At 44.0% G+C, this 20,918-nt stretch overlaps 1 protein-coding gene across 5 annotated transcripts in view; it reads right to left on the bottom strand.

The window, feature by feature from the left end:
- Positions 1–20,918, bottom strand: part of CEP162 (centrosomal protein 162) — a 179,909-nt gene that overhangs the window by 108,566 nt on the left and 50,425 nt on the right. For 4 of the 5 annotated variants that reach the window (XM_073589647.1, XM_073589643.1, XM_073589644.1 and 1 more), the window contains 3 exons: positions 16,454–16,493; positions 10,111–10,224; positions 5,602–5,793 (listed from right to left, as the gene is read on the bottom strand). In XM_073589647.1, coding sequence (XP_073445748.1) covers positions 5,602–5,793; positions 10,111–10,224; positions 16,454–16,493 — 346 coding nt within the window. The remainder of the gene's footprint in view (positions 1–5,601; positions 5,794–10,110; positions 10,225–16,453; positions 16,494–20,918) is intronic. The other variant, XM_073589645.1, reaches the window with a different exon arrangement.

Genomic DNA, 20,918 nt, shown 5'->3' with positions numbered 1-20,918 from the left:
TCCCTGCGGCCTACCACCCGCAGCACTTCCACGCCATCTGTAGCCTCCCTCCAACAACATCCAGCCTACAACCTGCTCCCTGCGGCCTACCACCCGCAGCACTTCCACGCCATCTGTAGCCTCCCTCCAACAACATCCAGCCTACAACCTGCTCCCTGCGGCCTACCACCCGCAGCACTCGGTCTACAACCTGCTCTCTGCGGTTCTGCCTAACAATTTCCCGGCCAGGATCCAGGTCTGGGTACTCTGTCACTGAGGGGTCAGCTCCCATCCCCGGAAGCTCTACCCTGGCATAAGATGTCTTCTTCTATCACCTTCATCTCCTTTATGTCTAACTCTAGGGAGCCTCACTCCCATCCTCCTCCCATTGTGGTACACTTTGCATGTTTCTCCTGTAACAAGAAGTTACCCTCTGGTCAGAACTCATCCATCTGCCATATTTGCAAGCCATCTAATATGTCTTCCCAGGAGCCCCCCACTGCTCACAATGAGAGTGCGCCCCCTCCTTAGTGGGTGACACCTCTTCTCAGTTGGCAGCTGATCTAACCAAGGTATCTCACACCTTGGTCTCTGTTTTGGAACAGCTTCCTGATCCTACCCCTGCCAGTGGGTCACAACCACCCCCTTCGGATGCATCAGCTGTTAACCCCTCACATACCGAAAAGGATTCTCCATGCAGGAAGTCCAGGATTTCCAAAAAGCACGCCCGCATTACCTCACCATCCTGTTCATCATCTCCGTCTCCACCCAGGACACCGGCAGTCTCCCTATCTCACTCATCCGAAGCTCCAGAGGCACTAGAGTCAGACCCACGTTCTGAGTCAGATTCAGATCTGGACTCAGCACAGGACCCTAAACTATGAGACATGGTGGATAGTTTGATTGTTGCTGTTAATGAAGACTCTTAATGTTAAAGACTCTGAGTTCTCTCCCTCTGAACAGACTGTCTTTCAGGAAAATGAAGCGCCCTCCCCGTACCTTTGCCAACCACAACAAGTTCAACAGGATCTTCGCAGTGGAAGGACAGCACCCAGACAAGCGTTTCCAGAGAAGAAAATGCATGAGCGTCCTGTATCCTTTTGCAACTGACCTGCTTAACAAGTGGGCAGCGTCTCCCTCTGTGGACCCTCCGGTCTCACCGCTGGCCACAAATACTTTACTCCCTCTGTCTGACAGTTCTGCCTTAAAGAAACCCTCCGACAGACACATTAAGAGTCCCTGGCCAAGTCCGCCTTTGAGGCCATGGGTTCTTCCCTCTGCCCGTCCTTCGCGGCTACCTGGATGGTCAAAGCAGTATTCGCCTGGGCGATGCTACTCCGCCAGGCTATAGTCTCTGGTGCCCCTGCAGACGAGCTGGCGGACCTAGCGGACCAGATTGGCCACGTGGGAAAATACCTATTGTCCGCGTGTCTCGATGCAGCCGCCTATTCAGCCATAGCAGCAGGCAACCTCATCACTATCCGCAGGGTACTTTGGCTGACGGCCTGGAATAGAATCATAGAGTTGGAAGGGACCTCCTGGGCCATCTGGTCCAACCCCCTGCTCAAAGCAGGATTCGCTAAATCATCCCAGTCAGATGTCTGTCCAGCCTCTGTTTGAAGACTTCCATTGAAGGAGAACGCACCACTTCTCATGGCAGCTTGTTCCACTCATTGATCACTCTGTCAAAAAGTTTTTTCTAAGGCCTGTGAGGGACTTCAAAGAAGTCCCTCACAGGCCTTCCCTTCCACGGATCTCGGCTCTTTGGAGAAGAGCTGGACAAGATTATCTCCAACGCCACAGGAGGAATGAGTACATCTCTACCCCAACAGAGAGCCAAACGTACACTTCATCGTAATTTCGGAGGCTTCCACCAGATTAACCTCCGACAGGACAAATCTCTGGTGCGTCAACAAAGGAAAAGGCCCTCCTTTAAACCAACCCCAACCTGGTGCTCAATACCTACTCAACATCGGCCAACCAGGTCAGGCTCCAACAGATTTTTCTCAGAATTATGGGTCGCCCCCACCTGGGAGGTGTCTCAGGATGGGCAGTCATCTCCTTCAGTTCCGGGAAGAATGGCTATCCGTAGTCGATGATGCATGGGTCCGAGACGTCGCCTCCTACGGCTACAAGATAGAGTTTTCTACTCTCCCTCGGTTTCGTTTTTTTGGTCCCGGCCACCAAAGAATACCCCCCCCTCACTCCGGCCTTCTTCAGGGCTGGCATTATCACCTCCTTTCCCACACACCAAGAGCGCTTCTCAGGTTTTTATTCAAACTTGTTTGTGGTCCCCAAAATGGACGGTTCAGTACGTCCCATTCTGGACCACAAATTACTAAAAAAAAGTGTGTGCCTGTGCCATTTCAGGATGGAGTTCATGCGATCCATGATAGCTTCCATGGAGCCAGAAGAATTACTCTGCTCGGTGGACATTCAAGATGCCTACCTGCACATTCCTATATTTCATTCGCATGAGAGATTCCTTCGCTTCACCATTCAGGGCCTCCACCCCCAGTTCACAGCACTACCGTTTGGCTTAGCCACCGCTCCTAGAGTTTTTCGAAGATCTTGGCAACGGTGATTGCCATTCTACGAGGCTGAGGCAACCTCGTCATTCCCTATCTAGACGACATTCTTATCAAGGCCGCAACACCCTCGGCATGCCGGGAGAGTCTACGGATCACCCTAGGCACTCTTTCCCGTCTGGGCTGGATCGTCAACACCACAAAGTAGTCTCTGATCCCAGTCCAAAGCCTTGTTTTCCTGGGAATGCTTTTCGACACTGCCAAAGCAAAGATTTTCCTGCCCAAGGAAAAGTCTTCAGCACTGATGCGCGGGGTTTGGTCTCTCAGAGGTCATTCTCCCTGCTCTGTCCGCTTCTGCATGAGGGTGCAAGGCAAGATGGTTGCTTCAATGGAAACAGTCCCTTTTGCTCAATTTCACACATGCCCTCTCCAACTTTTCCTCCTAGCGAGATGGGACAAGTCGATCCGCGGGGTTTGGTCTCTCAGAGGTCATTCTCCCTGCTCTGTCTGCTTCTACATGAGGGTGCAAGGCAAGATGGTTGCTTCAATGGAAACAGTCCCTTTTGCTCAATTTCACACATGCCCTCTCCAACTTTTCCTCCTAGCGAGATGGGACAAGTCGATCCGCTCCCTGGATAGGTGTGTCTTAATTCCCACACAGATAAAACAGTCCCTGAATTGGTGGGAGTGCTTGCAGTCGATCCCTCTTGGGAGGTCCCTCCTACCCATTCATTGGAGGGTAGTCACAACAGACGCCAGCCTTCTCGGCTGGAGAGCGGTTTTCCAAGATATGATGGTTCAGGGTTGATGGTCAGCTCAGGAGTCATCCCTCCCGATCAACATCCCGGAACTTCGGGTGATATTCCTCGCCCTACTACACTGGCAGGAACTCCTTCACGGATGTACGATTCGAGTCCAGTCCGACAACACCACGGCTGTAGCGTATCTCAACAATCAGGGGGGAACTCGAAGTCGGGTAGTGATGTCAGAGGTCGCTCAGATCCTGTCTTGGGCCGAGCAGTATGTTCCAGCAATTTTTGCGAAGCACATACCTGGAGTCGAAAACTGGGCAGCAGACTTTCTCAGCCGAGAGGGCCTGTCACAGGCAAATGGTTACTGAATCCGTCAGTCTTTCACAGGATCTGTCTCAGATGGGGGACTCCGGACGTCGACCTCATGGCATCCAGACTCAACCATAAGGTTCCTCACTTTGTGTCCAGATCTCGCAAACCACTAGCGATCGGATTCGATGCACTAGCGGAGCGGAGGGAATTCCCGCCATTCTCATTGCCCCGGATTGACCACAAAGACCCTAGTATGCAGAGCAGGTGAACCTCCTAGCGGACACGCCATGGAAACTTTCGGATCTCCCGGACCTTTTGTCGAAGGGGCCCCTCTTCCACCGGAGTTCTCAGTTGCTCAATTTAACGGCATGGCTGTTGAAGCCGCAGTTTTGAAGTCGGCTTGGTTCTCAGATTAGGTCATTCAGACCATGATTAGAGCTAGGAAGCCTGCATCTACCACCGGACTTGGAAGGCATTTTTTCGCTGGTGTGAGAGCCACCAGATCGCTCCAATGGTTTTTCACCTCCCATCCGTTTTGTCCGTTCTGCAGTCGGGTCTGGAATCCGGACTGTCCCTTAGTTCTATTAAGGGACAAGTTTCAGCTCTGTCCATTCTGTTCCAAAGGTATTTGGCGAATCGCCAACAGCTCAAAACATTCATCCAGGGAGTTGCTCACTCCGTTCCCTCCCACCAGCCCCCCAGGGGATCCCTGGGATCTTTATTTGGTTCTCAACGTTTTACAGGAGTCCACTTTAGAACCACTGTGTGAGGTCTCTTCCACTTTCCTTTCCTGGAAGATCCCATTCCTGGTCACGATTACTTCAATTAGACGGGTTTCAGAGCTAGCAGCGCTCTCTTGTTGCTCTCCTTATCTGGTTTTTCATAAAGGACAAAGTGGTCCTACGTCCTGTTCTATCCTTTCTTCCAAAGGTGGTTTCCGTTTTTCACCTTAATGAGGACATCATACTCCCTTCTTTTTGTCCGTCCCCCTCTCACCCCCGAAAGCGGTCGCTCCACAAACTGGATTTGGTGAGAGCTCTACGTGTTTACCTGTCCAGGACTGAGCCTTTCTGGCGCTCAGATTCTCTGTTCATCATTCCAGAAGGTGCATGACATGGACTCCCTGCGTCCAGGTCCACCACTGCTTGATGGATCCGTCCCACCTTTCTGGAGGCTTACCGTCTAAGAGGTAGAGCATGCCCATTGAGGATCACGGCACACTCCACGCGTTCGGTGGGGGCCTCCTGGGCAGTTCGCCATCAGGCATCGGCCTCACAGCTCTGCAAAGCTGCTACTTGGGCTTCCATTCATATTTTTACCAAGTTCTACAGGGTTCACACTCATGCTTCATCGGATGCGAACCTTGGTAGAAAGGTCCTGCAAGCGGCAGTGGCCTGAGCTCTGACCTGAGGGTATTATACTTATTCCCACCCTTGGGACTGCTTTAGGACATCCCATTGTTTCCTGTGTCCCCCAATGAAGCGAGAGAGAAACCAAGATTTTGGGTACCCACCATAAAATCTTTTTCTCGGAGCCTTCAGTGGGGGACAAGGCACCCGCCCTTGTTTACTGTTGTATCAGGTTCCGTTCTTATCTGTTACATATATGTGGCTATGTTCTCTACTTCTCCTACTGCTTTTCTCACTAACGGATTAGCTTTCTGCCAGATGATGGGAATATACTGCTGAAGAGGAGCTAACCCTTTTTCTGCAAAGTGTCAACCTCCTAGTGGCAGCAGCATACACCCATGGTTTCCTGTGTCTCCCAATGAAGGCTCCGAGAAAAAGATTTTACGATAGGTACCCAAAATCTTTGTTTTGCATACAGGAAAATTTGTGGCAAGTGTTCATATTCCCTGCAGCACCACCATCACAAGAGAAATAAAGCATTGCACACTCTCTGTTGAAAGCAGCAAAGTATGTGAGAGAACCTTTATGTGGCTGCTGTGAAGAAGGTCCTGTGTGAACCGTTCCTGATTTGATACAAATAAAACTATTGATTTTAAATGATACATTAAAAATGATTGTCACCTGAATCACCAGCAGACCCTCTGTTAATGCTATTTTCTTTTGAATCCATACCATGCTCATAGGGTGTAATTGTGTTGTCTGCAACTTTAAGATAATTCATCTGGTCATCTGTGCCTTTATCTGAAGTGTCAAGGTTTTGGTATGCTTGATGCAGAGCTTCCATGTCACTGTTTGTGTACTGATTTGAAATACCTTCAAAATAAATAAAATAAAAACAAAAGACAAGTCAATTATAGAGTAACAACGAAAGCTTGCCGCTTTTAAATTGGCTTTTGCATTGAAGTATCAAAACAAAAACAAGTGGATGAGCAGACACATTGTGATAAATAGAGTGGTCCCAATGCCTATTAACATAAATTTAATTCTTCTTGGTGCACCGCTTCTGGCTTTAGATAAAAAAAAATAAATCAATAATGCAAATATGTTTGATATTTTTTCTCTCTTTTTCTTTAGGAAAAAAAAGGTCAGTGTGAAACTGCTTTTAGATTCTTTTTTGGAACTGCAGATTTAGCTCCAAAAAATGAGCTTTGGAACTTTGGGATCCAACCGTGTTTTTAGAGCTAGTGATGAGCAAAGTCGAACTGCAAAGTTCGGGGTTCATACTGAACACCTAGTGCTGAAATCTGAACATGAACTTCTCCTGGAAGTCCATTTTAGTGTTCGGAGTTCCGTGAGAAGAGAGAGAGTAAAAGAAAAAGAGTGAGAAAAAGAGAAATAGAAAGAAAGAAAGAAAAAAAGAAAGAAAGAAAGAGAGAGAGGGAGAAAAAAAAAAGAGACTGTGCTTCATTTGGCAGCCCCCTAGCCTTTACTACGACTATTTTGCAGCACCAAAGTTTGGATCCCCATCGACTTCTATGGGGTTCGGATTTAAGTAGGATAGAGTTTTGGTACCCGAATCGAACTTTTGACTAAAGTTCGGTCAAACCCGACGAACCCAAACATCCACAGGTCCGATCATCCATATTTAGAGCTTATTGCATGTCTCTCATACAAACGTTAAACGGAAATATGAATAAGCATACTTACTATGGGTAATTCTTGAAGTCAAAAGATAATAACTTCCCTTAAAATGTATGGTAACTTAAAAAAATGCCACTGTAAAATACATTAAGAGTCCATTTATGACAATCCCTAAATATTGCAAATATCCCAGTTTATCTACTGCTGGGGAAAATAAAGATTTACTGGCGGCTTACCAATCCAATAACAGTTGATCATTGGGGTTATCACAGTAAACTCCCCCCCCCTCCTGCACTCAGGAAATAGTAGAGAGGGGGTTCCTCTTCAAAAACTCTCCTGTGAGATCAGCTTTTATTGCCAGAGTAAATAGCCAACAAATTTCCATTTTTCCCCAAAAGTGGACCAACCATAAAACATGACACGTGATTACATCCTGCCGGGGCTTGCATGACATTGCTATGCCAAGTGACCCCTGCAACCAATCAGAGGCCGCTTCACTCTCCTCTTCTTCAGACAAACCTAACATCCGGAGGAAGTCAGATGGCAACTGCAGCTCTGACTTTGTTCAGGTTTCAGATGCATCTGTAGGAGAGGAGAGTGAAGCCACCGCTGATTGTTATGCTATGTGGGCCCTGTGGCCAATGTCACTCGAGCCCTAAGAGTGCCAGTGCCGACACCGCTGGAACGGTGCCAGCACCTGACACGAGTGCAGCTGTAATTATTTTACTTGTGGGGGAACAAGATGCCTGAAAAGAGGATGGCCTAGTAGTGGACAACCCCTTTAAGGAGCAGGTCTAATTTGGCCTTAAAGAATAAATACAAGTTGCTTATCCTCTTTGCATGTATGGATATAAATGTATGTCGTCGCTGCACTGAATGCACATCAAGGGGGCTCAGGAGCTGAGTGTCCTCCACATGCAGCCAATGACCAGCTATATTACAAAGTCAGCATGTGTGTCTATCAGCCAAGGTTGCAGAAGAGTTTAGGCTGTAGCTGTTAACCATTTAGATGCCGATGTCAGTCTCTGAAAGCGGCATTTAAAGGGACTCTGTCAGCACAGAAAGACTGTTTAAACCAAGTCCTGCCACTCGGTGCTTCATGGCAGAGCCAAACATTTAAATACACATTCCCACCTGCTTGATTTCCATTTATCAACAGCCCATGCTTCTTTGATTATCACTCACCTCTGGCTTCATACAAAAGGGCGGAGATAGATGGAAACCTAGCAGGTGAGAAAATGGATATAAATGATTGGCCGCGCTGTGAAGCACCCAGCACCTGTACTTGGTGTGAACAGTCATTCTGTCCTTACAGAGTCCCTTTAAATGACATGACAGCTGAGGACCTGCTGCAGGCCTCCATCATTGCCTTTTCAGTTCAGCTTTATGAGGAGGGCAATTTTCAATATGTTTTTTGGCAGTATATAGCATAATCAATCTGATGATCGAAGGTTCAATTCGCACAGGAAGGATACAAAATAAGAGTGAAAAATAAAAAGTTTTTTAAAAAGTTACACAAATATTCAAACTCAAATCATCCAATTTTCCCCATACAAAACAAAGAATTAAAAAAAAATAACATATTTAGTATTGCCACATTACTCAAAGTCTTATCTTTCATAATCTAAAAACAATTCAGCGGATCCATGAAAATGTCAGTTTGCCATATAAAAATACAAGCCCACAAACAGCTCTATTGATGGTAAAGTAAAAATGTTATGTGTCTCGTAAAATGGTGACACACACAAAATTTTCTTATTTCCTAACTTAGGACTCTATTTTCCCCTCACTTAAAAAAAAATATGTAAGAATGTTTGGTATTACTATAATCATACTGACTTGGAGAACCAGGTTTCCAGGTTCTTTTTACTGCACTATGAATGCCATGACCATGAGCACAAAAAATTAAAAAATTGTCGAAACTGCACATTTTTCAAACATTATACAGCACTTGGAGTTTTTTCCCTTCTAGTCAGTACATGATATGGTAAAAATTTATGGTGTCATTCAAAAGTACAAGACATCCTACAAAAAAAAGTCCTCATTCAGCTATGCCGAAGGAAAAATAACAAAGGTATGGCTTTTGGAAAGAGATTAGAAAAAAATGAAAGCACAAAAATGAAAATTTACTGAAAGGGTTAATAATAGATTTTTCTGAATATAAGTTATTGACAAAAGTTCACAGAAATGTAACCCTAATGCCCTTTGAAAGGGCCCGATTTTCTGAGCGGCATTCGACAACACTACACTGTGCCTCACAGTGAAAGAGCAAGATCTCGGCTTGGACACTAACCCAGCATTGGCGCATTCATAACTAAGTGGTTCCCAAATGGTTCACTACGAAAGAGGTCGCGGAGTATTGTGGGATCCCACTCTGTATAACAGGATTTCTCGATCCAGAAGTTTGACCGAGATTTCTGCTAGCAATTGAGTCCATTTCAGGAGCAGTAAGGTTACTTCTCCATACTTTTAACACTAACATACTGTATATTTAGAAAAACCATCAGTCCGGTAATGTCCATTCTTTTGTTACATAAAAAAGGATATCCCCAGGCTGGTGAAGACCTGAGAAGACCTGCGCTCTCAGCTCCTTCACTTTGAAGATCTAGGCCGGAAAGTGAAGGAACTGGGAGCGCAGGCCTTCTTCTCATCCATCCTCCCAGTGGATGGAGATGGACAAAGAAGATTGAATAGGATTCTACAGGTGAACAACTGGCTACGTCGATGGTGCCGTGAGCAACATTTTTGGTTTCTTGACCATGGAGTGAATTACCTGTATGATGCACTACTTGCTACAGATAGGTTGCCTCAATTTTTATAAATTCTTTATAAGAAATGCAAAACAAAACCAGCTACAGTGCAGAGGGTTTTTTTATTTTTTACATTTGTCTTTTCATTTACTGAATAAATAACTTTATTTTGTTAACTTGCACAATTATGCATTGGAGTTAAACCTCTATTATATATTCCATTCTTTTTACTAGAAGACAGAGAGTCAAAAATTGAGAACAGTCAGGTGTCTTTTGTGTCTGCCAGGTGACAGATCCATTATCTGTATGAATTATATTTCTCTGTTCTCACAGCTGAACAAGAAACAGAATGCACTTACATATTAATCGGTTTCATTGATTTCCAAAATGGAAATGGAGACCAATCACTATCAATCAAAACAAGGATATTGCTGTGAAAATCAATGGAGTTTGTAGCAGAGAAGGACCTTAAATCTCTCATTTAAAAACAATATCCAAGAAGTATCATTTCGCCTTGAGGAGAATGACATGCTACTTCTTGGATATCGGTCAGACGCCTCTCTCACAGCCAAACCAGTTCTCACACTTTGCACTGACGAGGGGCAGTACCCCGAAACACAGAGTCTGCAAAATGAGATTTTGGCTTGGCTTTTATCCTAAGTCATGTGACAAGGCTTGTTAAAGGGTCGACATTGACTTCTAGGATTGCTACTTCCAATAGGTGGCACTAGAGTTCTAGTCCTCTTCCTCTCTGAAGAGACAATTTGCATAATTAGCATTTAAAAAGAATAGTACCCACCCGTGCCTATTGCCTCATTGGTTCCTTGAGGCAAAACGGATTCAGCATCGTCTTGCGTTTGCTGCAAAATCTTTTGAGTGTCAATTGTTGAATCCATTGAATCAATCAGCAAAACTAGAGGAAATTAATTTGATTAGTATGAAGACTGCTCTTTTGTAAAATCTATGAATCTTACAGAAAAAAACTCATGGTTTAAATCTACACACATAAGTGTGTGTTTTGTAACAATTTTAACTTCATGTTTTCCATTTGCTACATTTATGCTTCCAACTTTCTGCTGAATTGCTTGAGCCAACATTTTAGGACTATGGAACTTTCTCGACTGTTCCCAAGACTAACCAACAGAAAGTTGAAAACTGCTAAGTACTGTATGTACATGATATACCATATCTCTCTCTCTCTCATCTATCTATATATACAGTCATATGTAAAAGTTTGGGCACCCCTATTAATGTTAACCTTTTTTCTTTATAACAATTTTGGTTTTTGCAACAGCTATTTCAGTTTCATATATCTAATAACTGATGGACTCCGTTATATTTCTGGATTCAAATGAGGTTTATTGTACTAACAGAAAATGTGCAATCTGCATTTAAACAAAATTTGACCTGTGCAAAAGTATGGGCACCTCAACATAAAAGTGACATTAATATTTCGTAGATCCTCCTTTTGCAAAAATAACAGCCTCTAGTCACTTCCTGTAGCTATTAATGAGTTCCTGGATCCTGGATGAAGGTATTTGTGACCATTCCTGTTTACAAAACAATTCCAGTTCAGTGAAGTTTGATGGTCGCTGAGCATGGACAGCCCGCTTCAAATTATCCCACAGATGTTCAATGATATTCAGGTCTGGGGACTGGGATACTGGGATGGCCATTCCAGAACATTGTAATTGTTCCTCTGCATGAATGCCTGAGTAGATTTGGAGCAGTGTTTTGGATCATTGTCTTGCTGAAATATCCATTCCCTGCGTAACTTCAACTTCGTCACTGATTCTTGCACATTACTGTCAAGAATCTGCTGATACTGAATTGAAACCATGCGACCCTCAACTTTAACAAGATTCCCGGTGCCGGCATTGGCCACACAGCCCCAAAGCATGATGGAACCTCCACCAAATTTTACTGTGGGTAGCAAGTGTTTTTCTTGGAATGCTGTGTTTTTTAGCCTCCATGCATAACGCCTTTTTGTATGACCAAACAACTCAATCTTTGTTTCATCAGTCCACAGGACCTTCTTCCAAAATGTAACTGGCTTGTCCAAATGTGCTTTTGCAGACCTCAGGCGACTCTGTTTGTGGCGTGCTGGCAGAAACGGCTTCTTTCGCATCACTCTCCCATACAGCTTCTCCTTGTGCAAAGTGCGCTGTATTGTTGACCGATGCACAGTGACACCATCTGCAGCAAGATGAGGCTGCAGGTCTTTGGAGGTGGTCTGTGGATTGTCCTTGACTGTTCTCATCATTCTTCTTCTCTGCCTTTCTGATATTTTTCTTGGCCTGCCACTTCTGGGCTTAACAAGAACTGTACCTGTGTTCTTCCATTTCCTTACTATGTTCCTCACAGTGGAAACTGACAGGTTAAATCTCTGAGACAACTTTTTGTATCCTTCCCCTGAAAAGCTATGTTAAATAATCTTTGTTTTCAGATCATTTGAGAGTTGTTTTGAGGAGCCCATGATGCTACTCTTCATAGGAGAATCAAATTGGAGAACTACTTGCAAGTGGCCACCTTAAATACCTTTTCTCATGATTTGATACACCTGGCTATGAAGTTCAAAGCTCAATGAGGTTACAAAACCAATTTAGTGCTTCAGGAAGTCTGTAAAAAGTAGTTAGGAGTGTTCAAATCAAGAAAATGATAAGGGTGCCCATACTATTGCACCAGTCAAATTTTGTTTAAATGCAGATTGCACATTTTCTGTTAGTACAATAAACCTCATTTGAATCCAGAAATATAACTGAGTCCATCAGTTATTAGATATATGAAACTGAAATAGCTGTTGCAAAAACCAAAATTGTTATAAAGAAAAAAGGTTAACATTAATAGGGGTGCCCAAACTTTAACATATGACTGTATATATTTAATATCTATCTACACACACGCAGTGGATATATAAAGTCTACACACCCCTGTTAAAATGATTATGTCACGATTTTGTCATGTAAAAAAAACTATATCAAGAAGAATCCTTTAAGAATTTATTCCTTTTAACCTCTTGGAGACCTAGCCTGTTTTCACCTTGGTCACCAGGCCAATTTTTACAATTCTGACCACTCTTACTTTATGAGGTAATAACTCTGGAAAGCTTCAATGGATCCCACTGATTCGGAGATTGTTTTCTATATTGTACTTTATGATAGCGGTAAAATTTCTTCGATATGACTTGTGTTTATTTGTTTAAAAAAAAGCGGAAATTTGGTGAAAACTTGGAAAATTTCGCACTTTTCAAAATTTTTTATGCCCTTAAATCAGAGTCATATTGCACAAAATAAATAACAATTTCCCACATGTCTACTTTACATCAGCACAAATTTTAGAATTTTTTTTATTAGGAAGTTATAAAGGTTAAAAGTTGACCAGCGATTTTTCATTTTTTCAACAATTTTTACAAAACCATTTTTTAGGAACCACATCACATTTAAAGACACTTTGAGGGGTCTATATGAAAGAAAATACCCAAAAGTGACACCATTCTAAAAAGTGCACCCCTTAAGGTGCTCAAAACCACATTCAAGTCTATTAAACCTTCAGGTGCTTCACAGGAGCTGAAGCAACGTGGAAGGAAAAAATGAACATTTAACTTTTTAGTCACAAAAATGATCTTTCAGCCAATTTTTTTGATTTTCACAAGAGTAAAAAGGAAAAAATGGACCATGAAAGATGTTGCGCAATTTCTCCCAAGTACACCGATACCCCATATGTGGGTGGGGACCACTGTTTAGGCGCATGGCAGGGCTCAGAAGGGAAGGAGCACCTTTTGACTTTTGAAAGCAAAATAGGCTGGAATTGAGAGTGGACGCAATGTTGCGTTTGAAGAGCCCGATGTGCCTAAACATTGGAAAACACCCACAAGTGACCCCATTTTGGAAACTATACCCTTCAAGGAACTTATTTAGCTGTGTGGTGAGCACTTTGAACCCCCGAGTGCTTCACAGAAATTTATAACGTAGAGCCGTGAAAATTAAAAAAAAAAAAAAAAAAATTTCCCCCAAAATGATCTTTTAGCAACAATATTTTTATTTTCACAACTGTAAAAGTAGAAAATGGACAACTAAAGTTGTTGAGCAATTTCTCCTGAGTATGCCAATACCCCATATGTGGGGTAAAACCACAGTTTGGGCGCATGGCAGGTCTCGGAATGGATTGAGTGACGTTTTTGATTGCAGACTTTGATGGAATGGCCTGCGGGCGTCATGTTGTGTTTGCAGAGCCCCTGATGTGCCTAAACAGTGGAAATCCTCCACAAGTGACCCCATTTTGGAAACTATACCCCTGAAGGAATTTATCTAGTGGCATTTTTTTATAGTAATGATTATAATGCTTTTAGTTTTACATGTGTAAGATGTGCGGGTTACATCAGATTATAAAAGTGAGTTGTATCAACAGGGTATAAACTAATTTTAGTAATTTGTGGATGATTGGTAAGCTTTGAAGCAATCCCTAAAGCAAAGGCCAGGTTTGTCAGGGAAGTTTCATAATGGTAAGTTGCGTCCTTTCGGATTCCCCTCTTGGAGCATACTCTGCATAGTTTTTGTGATCGTCCTGTTCTCGCTGTTTGGGGAACCTGTCCTGGGAAATGTTGACCTGGGACAATACGGGCCCTATCAGTTTCAGAAGTACTGGGACCCTCACCTCCCTGAGTGTCAAACAAGAGGGCCTTGAAGACTTCAAACTAAAGGACCACGTATTGCCTGCATATCGGAACAGCACAAAAGCATTGTATAGTGCCATCTGTACAATGTGCACAGCCAATTTTTTGTACCATAATTTGGCTTTTCAAAAGGCACTGTATGGTTGGAGGAACTGATCTGAGAGATCTACACCCCCCATGTACCGATTGTAATCCAAGACACAATCTGGCTTTGGGACTTGTGTTGTGTTACCACAAACAGTGACAAGGGAGCTGTTGTGATGGTGTATGGTGGTCAAGATAAGGACATCCCTTTTGTCCCTATACTTGACCACCAGCATGTTGTTGCTGCTTTGGGCTCTGCTTTCACCTTTTCTCAGCATTTGCCCAATTAGCAGATCAGGGAGGCAACGCTGATTTTTTTCGCACAGTGCCACATACAACTGTACCTCTGGCAGAGAGGGTCATGAAGAGCGGGATGATGGTGTAAAAGTTATCAATGTAGAGATAATAACCTTTATCCAGCAGTGGGTGCAACAATTCCCACACAATTTTCCCACTCACCCTCATGACGGGGTGGCATTCAGAGGGGTTAATCTGGGTGTCCTTCCTCTCGTAGACCCTAAATCTGTGGGTGTACCCTTAGGTACTCTCACACAGTTTGTACAGTTTTATCCCATACATGGACCTCTTACTGGGCAGGAATTGTCGGAATTTTAGCCTTTTGAAAATCATAGTGATCACTGATGCAGGAGGGGGGTGCAGCCTGACAGAAACCATCTTAACCCGGTCACCGTGCGATGACCGGAAATAGCTGCACCGTACTAGTACTGCAGCTGGCGCGAACGCACCTCCCGCAGAGCAGTACTAGTACAGCGCATGTCACAAAGGGGTTAATGTCACCCATAATTAGTATAAATCCACTTAGAGGCAAACTTAAATCCTTTTGGGGGGGGAGGAGGATAACAAAAGTAAAATAAATTTACGTAAGTGGGTATGCCCTCTTGGAATTGGGGGAGTGGTTGTTTTCATAATTAGCCAATTACATTTAAACTCCTATAAAATAGTAGCCAGCACACTGGTGCAATCATTTATAGCGATTCAGATAAACCCTATATAAAGGATAGCTGTTCTAGTCAGATTTTCCTGACATTTCCTTAGTTGCATTTTACAGCAACTGTCATGCTGTGTAAACAGCTTACAACACAGCAAAGGTATCTCGTGGTTGATAGTTGTCAATCAAAATATTTAAAAAATTGCTTAAAATTTGGCACAACAGTGAAATTACCTATTACTGGACATCACTCAAAAATTGCTGAGAAGAGAAGATAATTTATATGGGAGGCTGCCAAGAGGCCTAAAGCAACATTAAAGGACCTGCAAGAATTTCTGCCAAGTACTGGTTGTGTACTTCATGTGACAACAACAACAACAATCTCCTGTATTCTTCAAATGTCTTATAGGTTTTCCACATTGAACTCACGCCAATGTACTCAACGGCTATCATCGTGTAAAGCAAGATAGCAATGTAAGCTGGAAAGACTTCAATGATGAGTCCCGTATTTGTCTTGGTTGCAAAGATACCAGAGATTGGTCTGGAGACCATTGGGAAATGCGATGAAGAGGCTTTCAAAAAGGAATGCAAAAGTGTTCCAGAAGCAATTTTTCAATATGTCACATGTTGCTGATGCTAATGTGAGCAGCACATCTGGCCCATCGTGCTACCAAGGCCTGTAGCATCTCCAGAATTGTCTCCCATCAAGCACATCTACTCTTGCACATGCGCAATGTTTCATGTGCAGAAGAGAAGACGTGGAGTCAAAAGAACATCACTCACGCCCACAATTAATATTTACAGCAAGTAAGGCAATAAAGCTCTTAGTGGAGATACACCCTCCTCAACCAGTCAACGTAATTTGTATATCCCAAAATATTGATAAATATTTATTTTTGCGATTAAAACAACTATTTTGTGGGTTATTATGGCCATTATTGGGGCGACTGGGCGGGTGTGGGGTTATGTCAGTCTATGCGATACTGGGGGACATGTTCGCACTTAAGGCTGGTTTCACACATGCATTTTTTTTGCGCAAAAAAATCGCATGCGTTTTTTCCCATATACTTTACATGTGTGCGCATACACATGCGTTTGTATGCGCATGCGTTTTCTTTGTAGTGTGCACTAGGGCGCACAAAATGCATCTTGTTGTATTTTTTGTGCGTCTGACTTGTCCCAAAAAAATGCATGCGCACGAAATGCGCACAAAATTCACTGAAACACCCATTATAATCTATGGGTGCGCTGACGTGCGCATGCGTTTTTTTTTTAAAAAAAACATGCGCAAAACCGCAAAAAAACGCACACAAACGCATGATGCGTTTTTTGTGTGCGCTTGCACTGCGCACGGTGCGCAGCGCAAAAAGACGCAAGTGTGAAAGTAGCCTAAGACATATGATAGACTTATTATCTTATTCATGGTTTTTGACTCACCTTTAGCAAGCATTCCATGTTTTTGTTCTTCATGATGGGACTTAAAATAAAGAAAAAATGTCATTATATACCAATATGAGATTTAGAAAGAATAATTTTATGGCTTTCACATTTTTTTTTACTACCTTAAAGGGGTTGTCCGGGCTTTTCACATAATCTCAGTGCATATCTGGGCTGCAGAATGCTGGCAATAAGTAATTTACCTAATGTGGCCAGTTTGCATGGTTTCCAAGATATGATCTCTTGCTTGTAAGAAAAACGTCCAGGGGGGGGTGTTCTGGCATTGAAATGAGAACTGGTTGTTTCCTCCTACTCTACTAAAAACATGTCCTTTATAGCAACAACCCCACCCACCATAGCAACAGGCCCTCCCCTACCACATGAAGAAGCCCTCCTCACACAGCAAATCCTCCCCCTCTAGCAGCCTCAGTGCAGAAAGCAGAACCACCCAGCTGCTCCTCCCCCAGGCACACACTGAACAGTGGTCTATGGAAAGTGAAACTAGTGAGGAGGAAACGACCAGTTCTCATTTCAATGCCAGAACACCCCCCCCCGGGACGTTTTTCTTACAAGCAAGAGATGATATCTAGCAAACGCTGCAAACTGGCGACAGAAGGTAAATTACTTATTGTCAACATTCAGCAGCCCAGATATGCACTGAGATTATGTGAAAAGCCCGGACAACCCCTTTAAAGAGAACCTGCTACGAGGTCAAATACGGTCAGTTTTTATTCTAATTTTGCTCAGTTTTTTGCTCATTTCTGTTGTACTGTGTTAACTCTGATCTCCCTGCATAGCTGTGTGTGATTATGACAGTAAAAAGAGTCAAGTCATTACTTGGTTCACAAGGGTAATGCCCTATTTTATGTACAATAAGCTCTGGAGGCAGATTCTCATGGAGATCAGAGTCCAGCCCATAACCTGGAGGAGGTCATTTACATAAATGAGAATATGGTAGATATCTCCGGAATAAGACATCAGATCACAGATATCAAGGTATCACTTTATTCATCTTCCTATGACCTGCGTGCCCATATTGAAGGTGTAGAAGGATTAATCCTACTCACAGATTCCCTTTAAAAGTGCTTTTATATATCTTACACTAACCCAAAAAGTTGCATTCTTTTTTCAGGACCAATACGGACTTCTCAGAGTACGTTAGTACGTATGCTGTGGAAAGGCCTAGCAGTAACTCCATAATGCACATAGTGTTGATAATCTGCATTGACATCACAGGATAAATGGTTATTATTATGAAACATATCTGCCCTCTATTACAGTACCAGTAACTTTGTCACATATACATATATATATTTTCATTCAGTGCCTTGAGAAAGTATTCAGCCCCCTGGAACTTTTCAACCTTTTTCCACATATCATTATTATTATTATTATGCATTTATATAGCGCCATTTATTCCATGGCGCTTTACATGTGAAAAGGGGAAATATAGACAAGTATAATAAACATGTGTAAGACAAGGGACACACAAGTACATAAGGAGAGGGGACCCTGCCCGCGAGGGCTCACAGTTTACAGGATATGCTGCAGATATCAAATTTACGGCTCTGGTAAATTTCAGATGAGGATATTTTTGCAGCGTGGGTATGAAATTTCTTAAAATCTTGCACACAATGCTGTTATAACAAAAAAACAAAACAAAGTTGGGAGGGAAAATCAACTGCTTTGTTGATAAATTATACAGCATATCATCGTTTTTTTTTTATTTTTAATTCAAGGAAAAAAATGTTACCATGTTTTACAAATACTTTGTTCAATAAAGAATATTTACCCAGGAAATAAATATTCTCCTGTACACAGATACGAAAAATCTATATGTGTACACAGACTGGTCTGACATTTCTATACCACTGAGAATAGGCAGCCCTTGTAGACTGTGAGCCCTCGCAGGCAGGGTCCTCTCTCCTCCTGACCAGTCGTGACCAGTGCTGTTTAAGATTACTGTACTTGTTCTTTATAATGTATACTCCTCATCACATGTAAAGCGCCATGAAATAAATGACGCTATAATAGTAAATAATAATAATAATCCTACATTGGTTCTAGATGCATAGTCATGCCTTGAGGATGTGCAGCATCTGAATATAGGGTATAAATATTGTTCTACAGCTAAACAGATGACCTCATCTAATTCTGTGGTGCTGAAACAAATATGATGCTTACATTTTCTGATTTACTCTAATTTTCCAGATCCAGAGGAGGTTGTACCATATATACTCGCGTTTAAGCCGACCTGAATATAAGGCACCTAACTTTACCACAAAAAAACTGGGAAAACTTATTGAGTTGAGTATAAGCCTGGTATGCATGGCCCCTCCTCCCTATCCTGGTATGCATGGCCTCCTCATCCCTATCCTGGTATGCATGGCCCCTCATCCCCATCCCTATCCTGGTATGCATGACCCCTCATCCCTATCCTGGTATGCATAACCCCTCATCCCTATCCTGGTATGCATGGTTCCCTCATCCCTATCCTGGTATGCATGGCCCCCTCATCCCTATCCTAGTATGCATGGCCTCCTCATCCCTATTCTGGTATGCATGGCTCCCTCATCCCTATCCTGGTCCTTAATCCTGGCATGCATGGCTCCCTTATCCCTATCCTGTATTCATGGCCGCCTCATCCCTATCCTGGTATGCATGGCCGCTTCATCCCTATCCTGGTATGCATGACCTCTAATCCCTATCCTGGTATGCATGGCTCCCTCATCCCTATCCTGGTATGCATGGCCTCCTCATCCCTATCCTAGTATGCATGGCCTCATCCCTATTCTGGTATGCATGGCTCCCTCATCCCTATCCTGGTCCTTAATCCTGGTATGCATGGCTCCCTCATCCCTATCCTGGTATTCATGGCCGCCTCATCCCTATCCTGGTATGCATGGCCACCTCATCCCTATCCTGGTATGCATGGCTCCCTCATCCCTATCCTGGTATGCATGGCCTCCTCATCCCTATCTTGGTATGCATGGCTTCTTCATCCCTATCCTGGTATGCATGACCTCTTCATCCCTATCCAGGGTATGCATGGCCGCTTCATCCCTATCCTGGTATGCATGACCTCCTCAACCCGATCCTGGTATGCATGGAAACCTCATCCCTATCCTGGTATGCATGGCTCGCTCATCCCTATCCTGGTATGCATGGCTCCCTCATCCCTATCCTGGTATGCATGGCCCCCTCATCCCTATCCTGGTATGCATGGCTCCCTCATCCCTATCCTGGTATGCATGGCTCCCTCATCCCTATCCTGGTATGCATGGCTCCCTCATCCCTATCCTGGTATGCATGGCTCCCTCATCCCTATCCTGGTATGCATGACCCCTCATCCCTATCCTGGTATGCATGGTTCCCTCACCCCTATCCTGGTATGCATGGCCCCTCATCCCTATCCTAGTATGAATGACCTCCTCATCCCGATCCTGGTATGCATGGCCCCCTCATCCCTATCCTAGTATGCATGGCCTCCTCATCCCTATTCTGGTATGCATGGCTCCCTCATCCCTATCCTGGTCCTTAATCCTGGTATGCATGGCTCCCTCATCCCTATCCTGTATTCATGGCCGCCTCATCCCTATCCTGGTATGCATGGCCGCCTCATACCTATCCTGGTATGCATGACCTCTAATCCCTATCCTGGTATGCATGGCTCCCTCATCCATATCCTGGTATGCATGGCCCCTCATCCCTATCCTAGTATGCATGGCCTCCTCATCCCTATCCTAGTATGCATGGCCTCATCCCTATTCTGGTATGCATGGCTCCCTCATCCCTATCCTGGTATGCATGGCTCCCTCATCCCTATCCTGGTATGCATGACCCTTCATCCCTATCCTGGTATGCATGGTTCCCTCACCCCTATCCTGGTATGCATGGCTCCCTCATCCCTATCCTGGTATGCATGGCCCCTCATCCCTATCCTAGTATGCATGACCTCCTCATCCCTATCCTGGTATGCATGGCCCCCTCATCCCTATCCTAGTATGCATGGCCTCCTCATCCCTATTCTGGTATGCATGGCTCCCTCATCCCTATCCTGGTCCTTAATCCTGGTATGCATGGCTCCCTCATCCCTATCCTGTATTCATGGCCGCCTCATCCCTATCCTGGTATGCATGGCCCCCTCATCCCTATCCTAGTATGCATGGCTCCCTCATCCCTATCCTGGTCCTTAATCCTGGTATGCATGGCTCCCTCATCCCTATCCTGTATTCATGGCCGCCTCATCCCTATCCTGGTATGCATGGCCGCCTCATCCCTATCCTGGTATGCATGGCTCCCTCACCCCTATCCTGGTATGCATGACCTCTAATCCCTATCCTGGTATGCATGGCTCCCTCATCCCTATCCTGGTATGCATGGCTCCCTCATCCCTATCCTGGTATGCATGGCCCCTCATCCCTATCCTGGTATGCATGGCCTCCTCATCCCTATCCTAGTATGC

This window comes from Dendrobates tinctorius, unplaced genomic scaffold (genome assembly GCF_039654945.1).
Source record: "Dendrobates tinctorius isolate UK_male_01 unplaced genomic scaffold, ASM3965494v1 ptg000111l, whole genome shotgun sequence".
Classification (NCBI taxonomy): Eukaryota; Metazoa; Chordata; class Amphibia; order Anura; family Dendrobatidae; genus Dendrobates; species Dendrobates tinctorius.
This window is presented reverse-complemented; position numbering and strand designations above follow the sequence as displayed.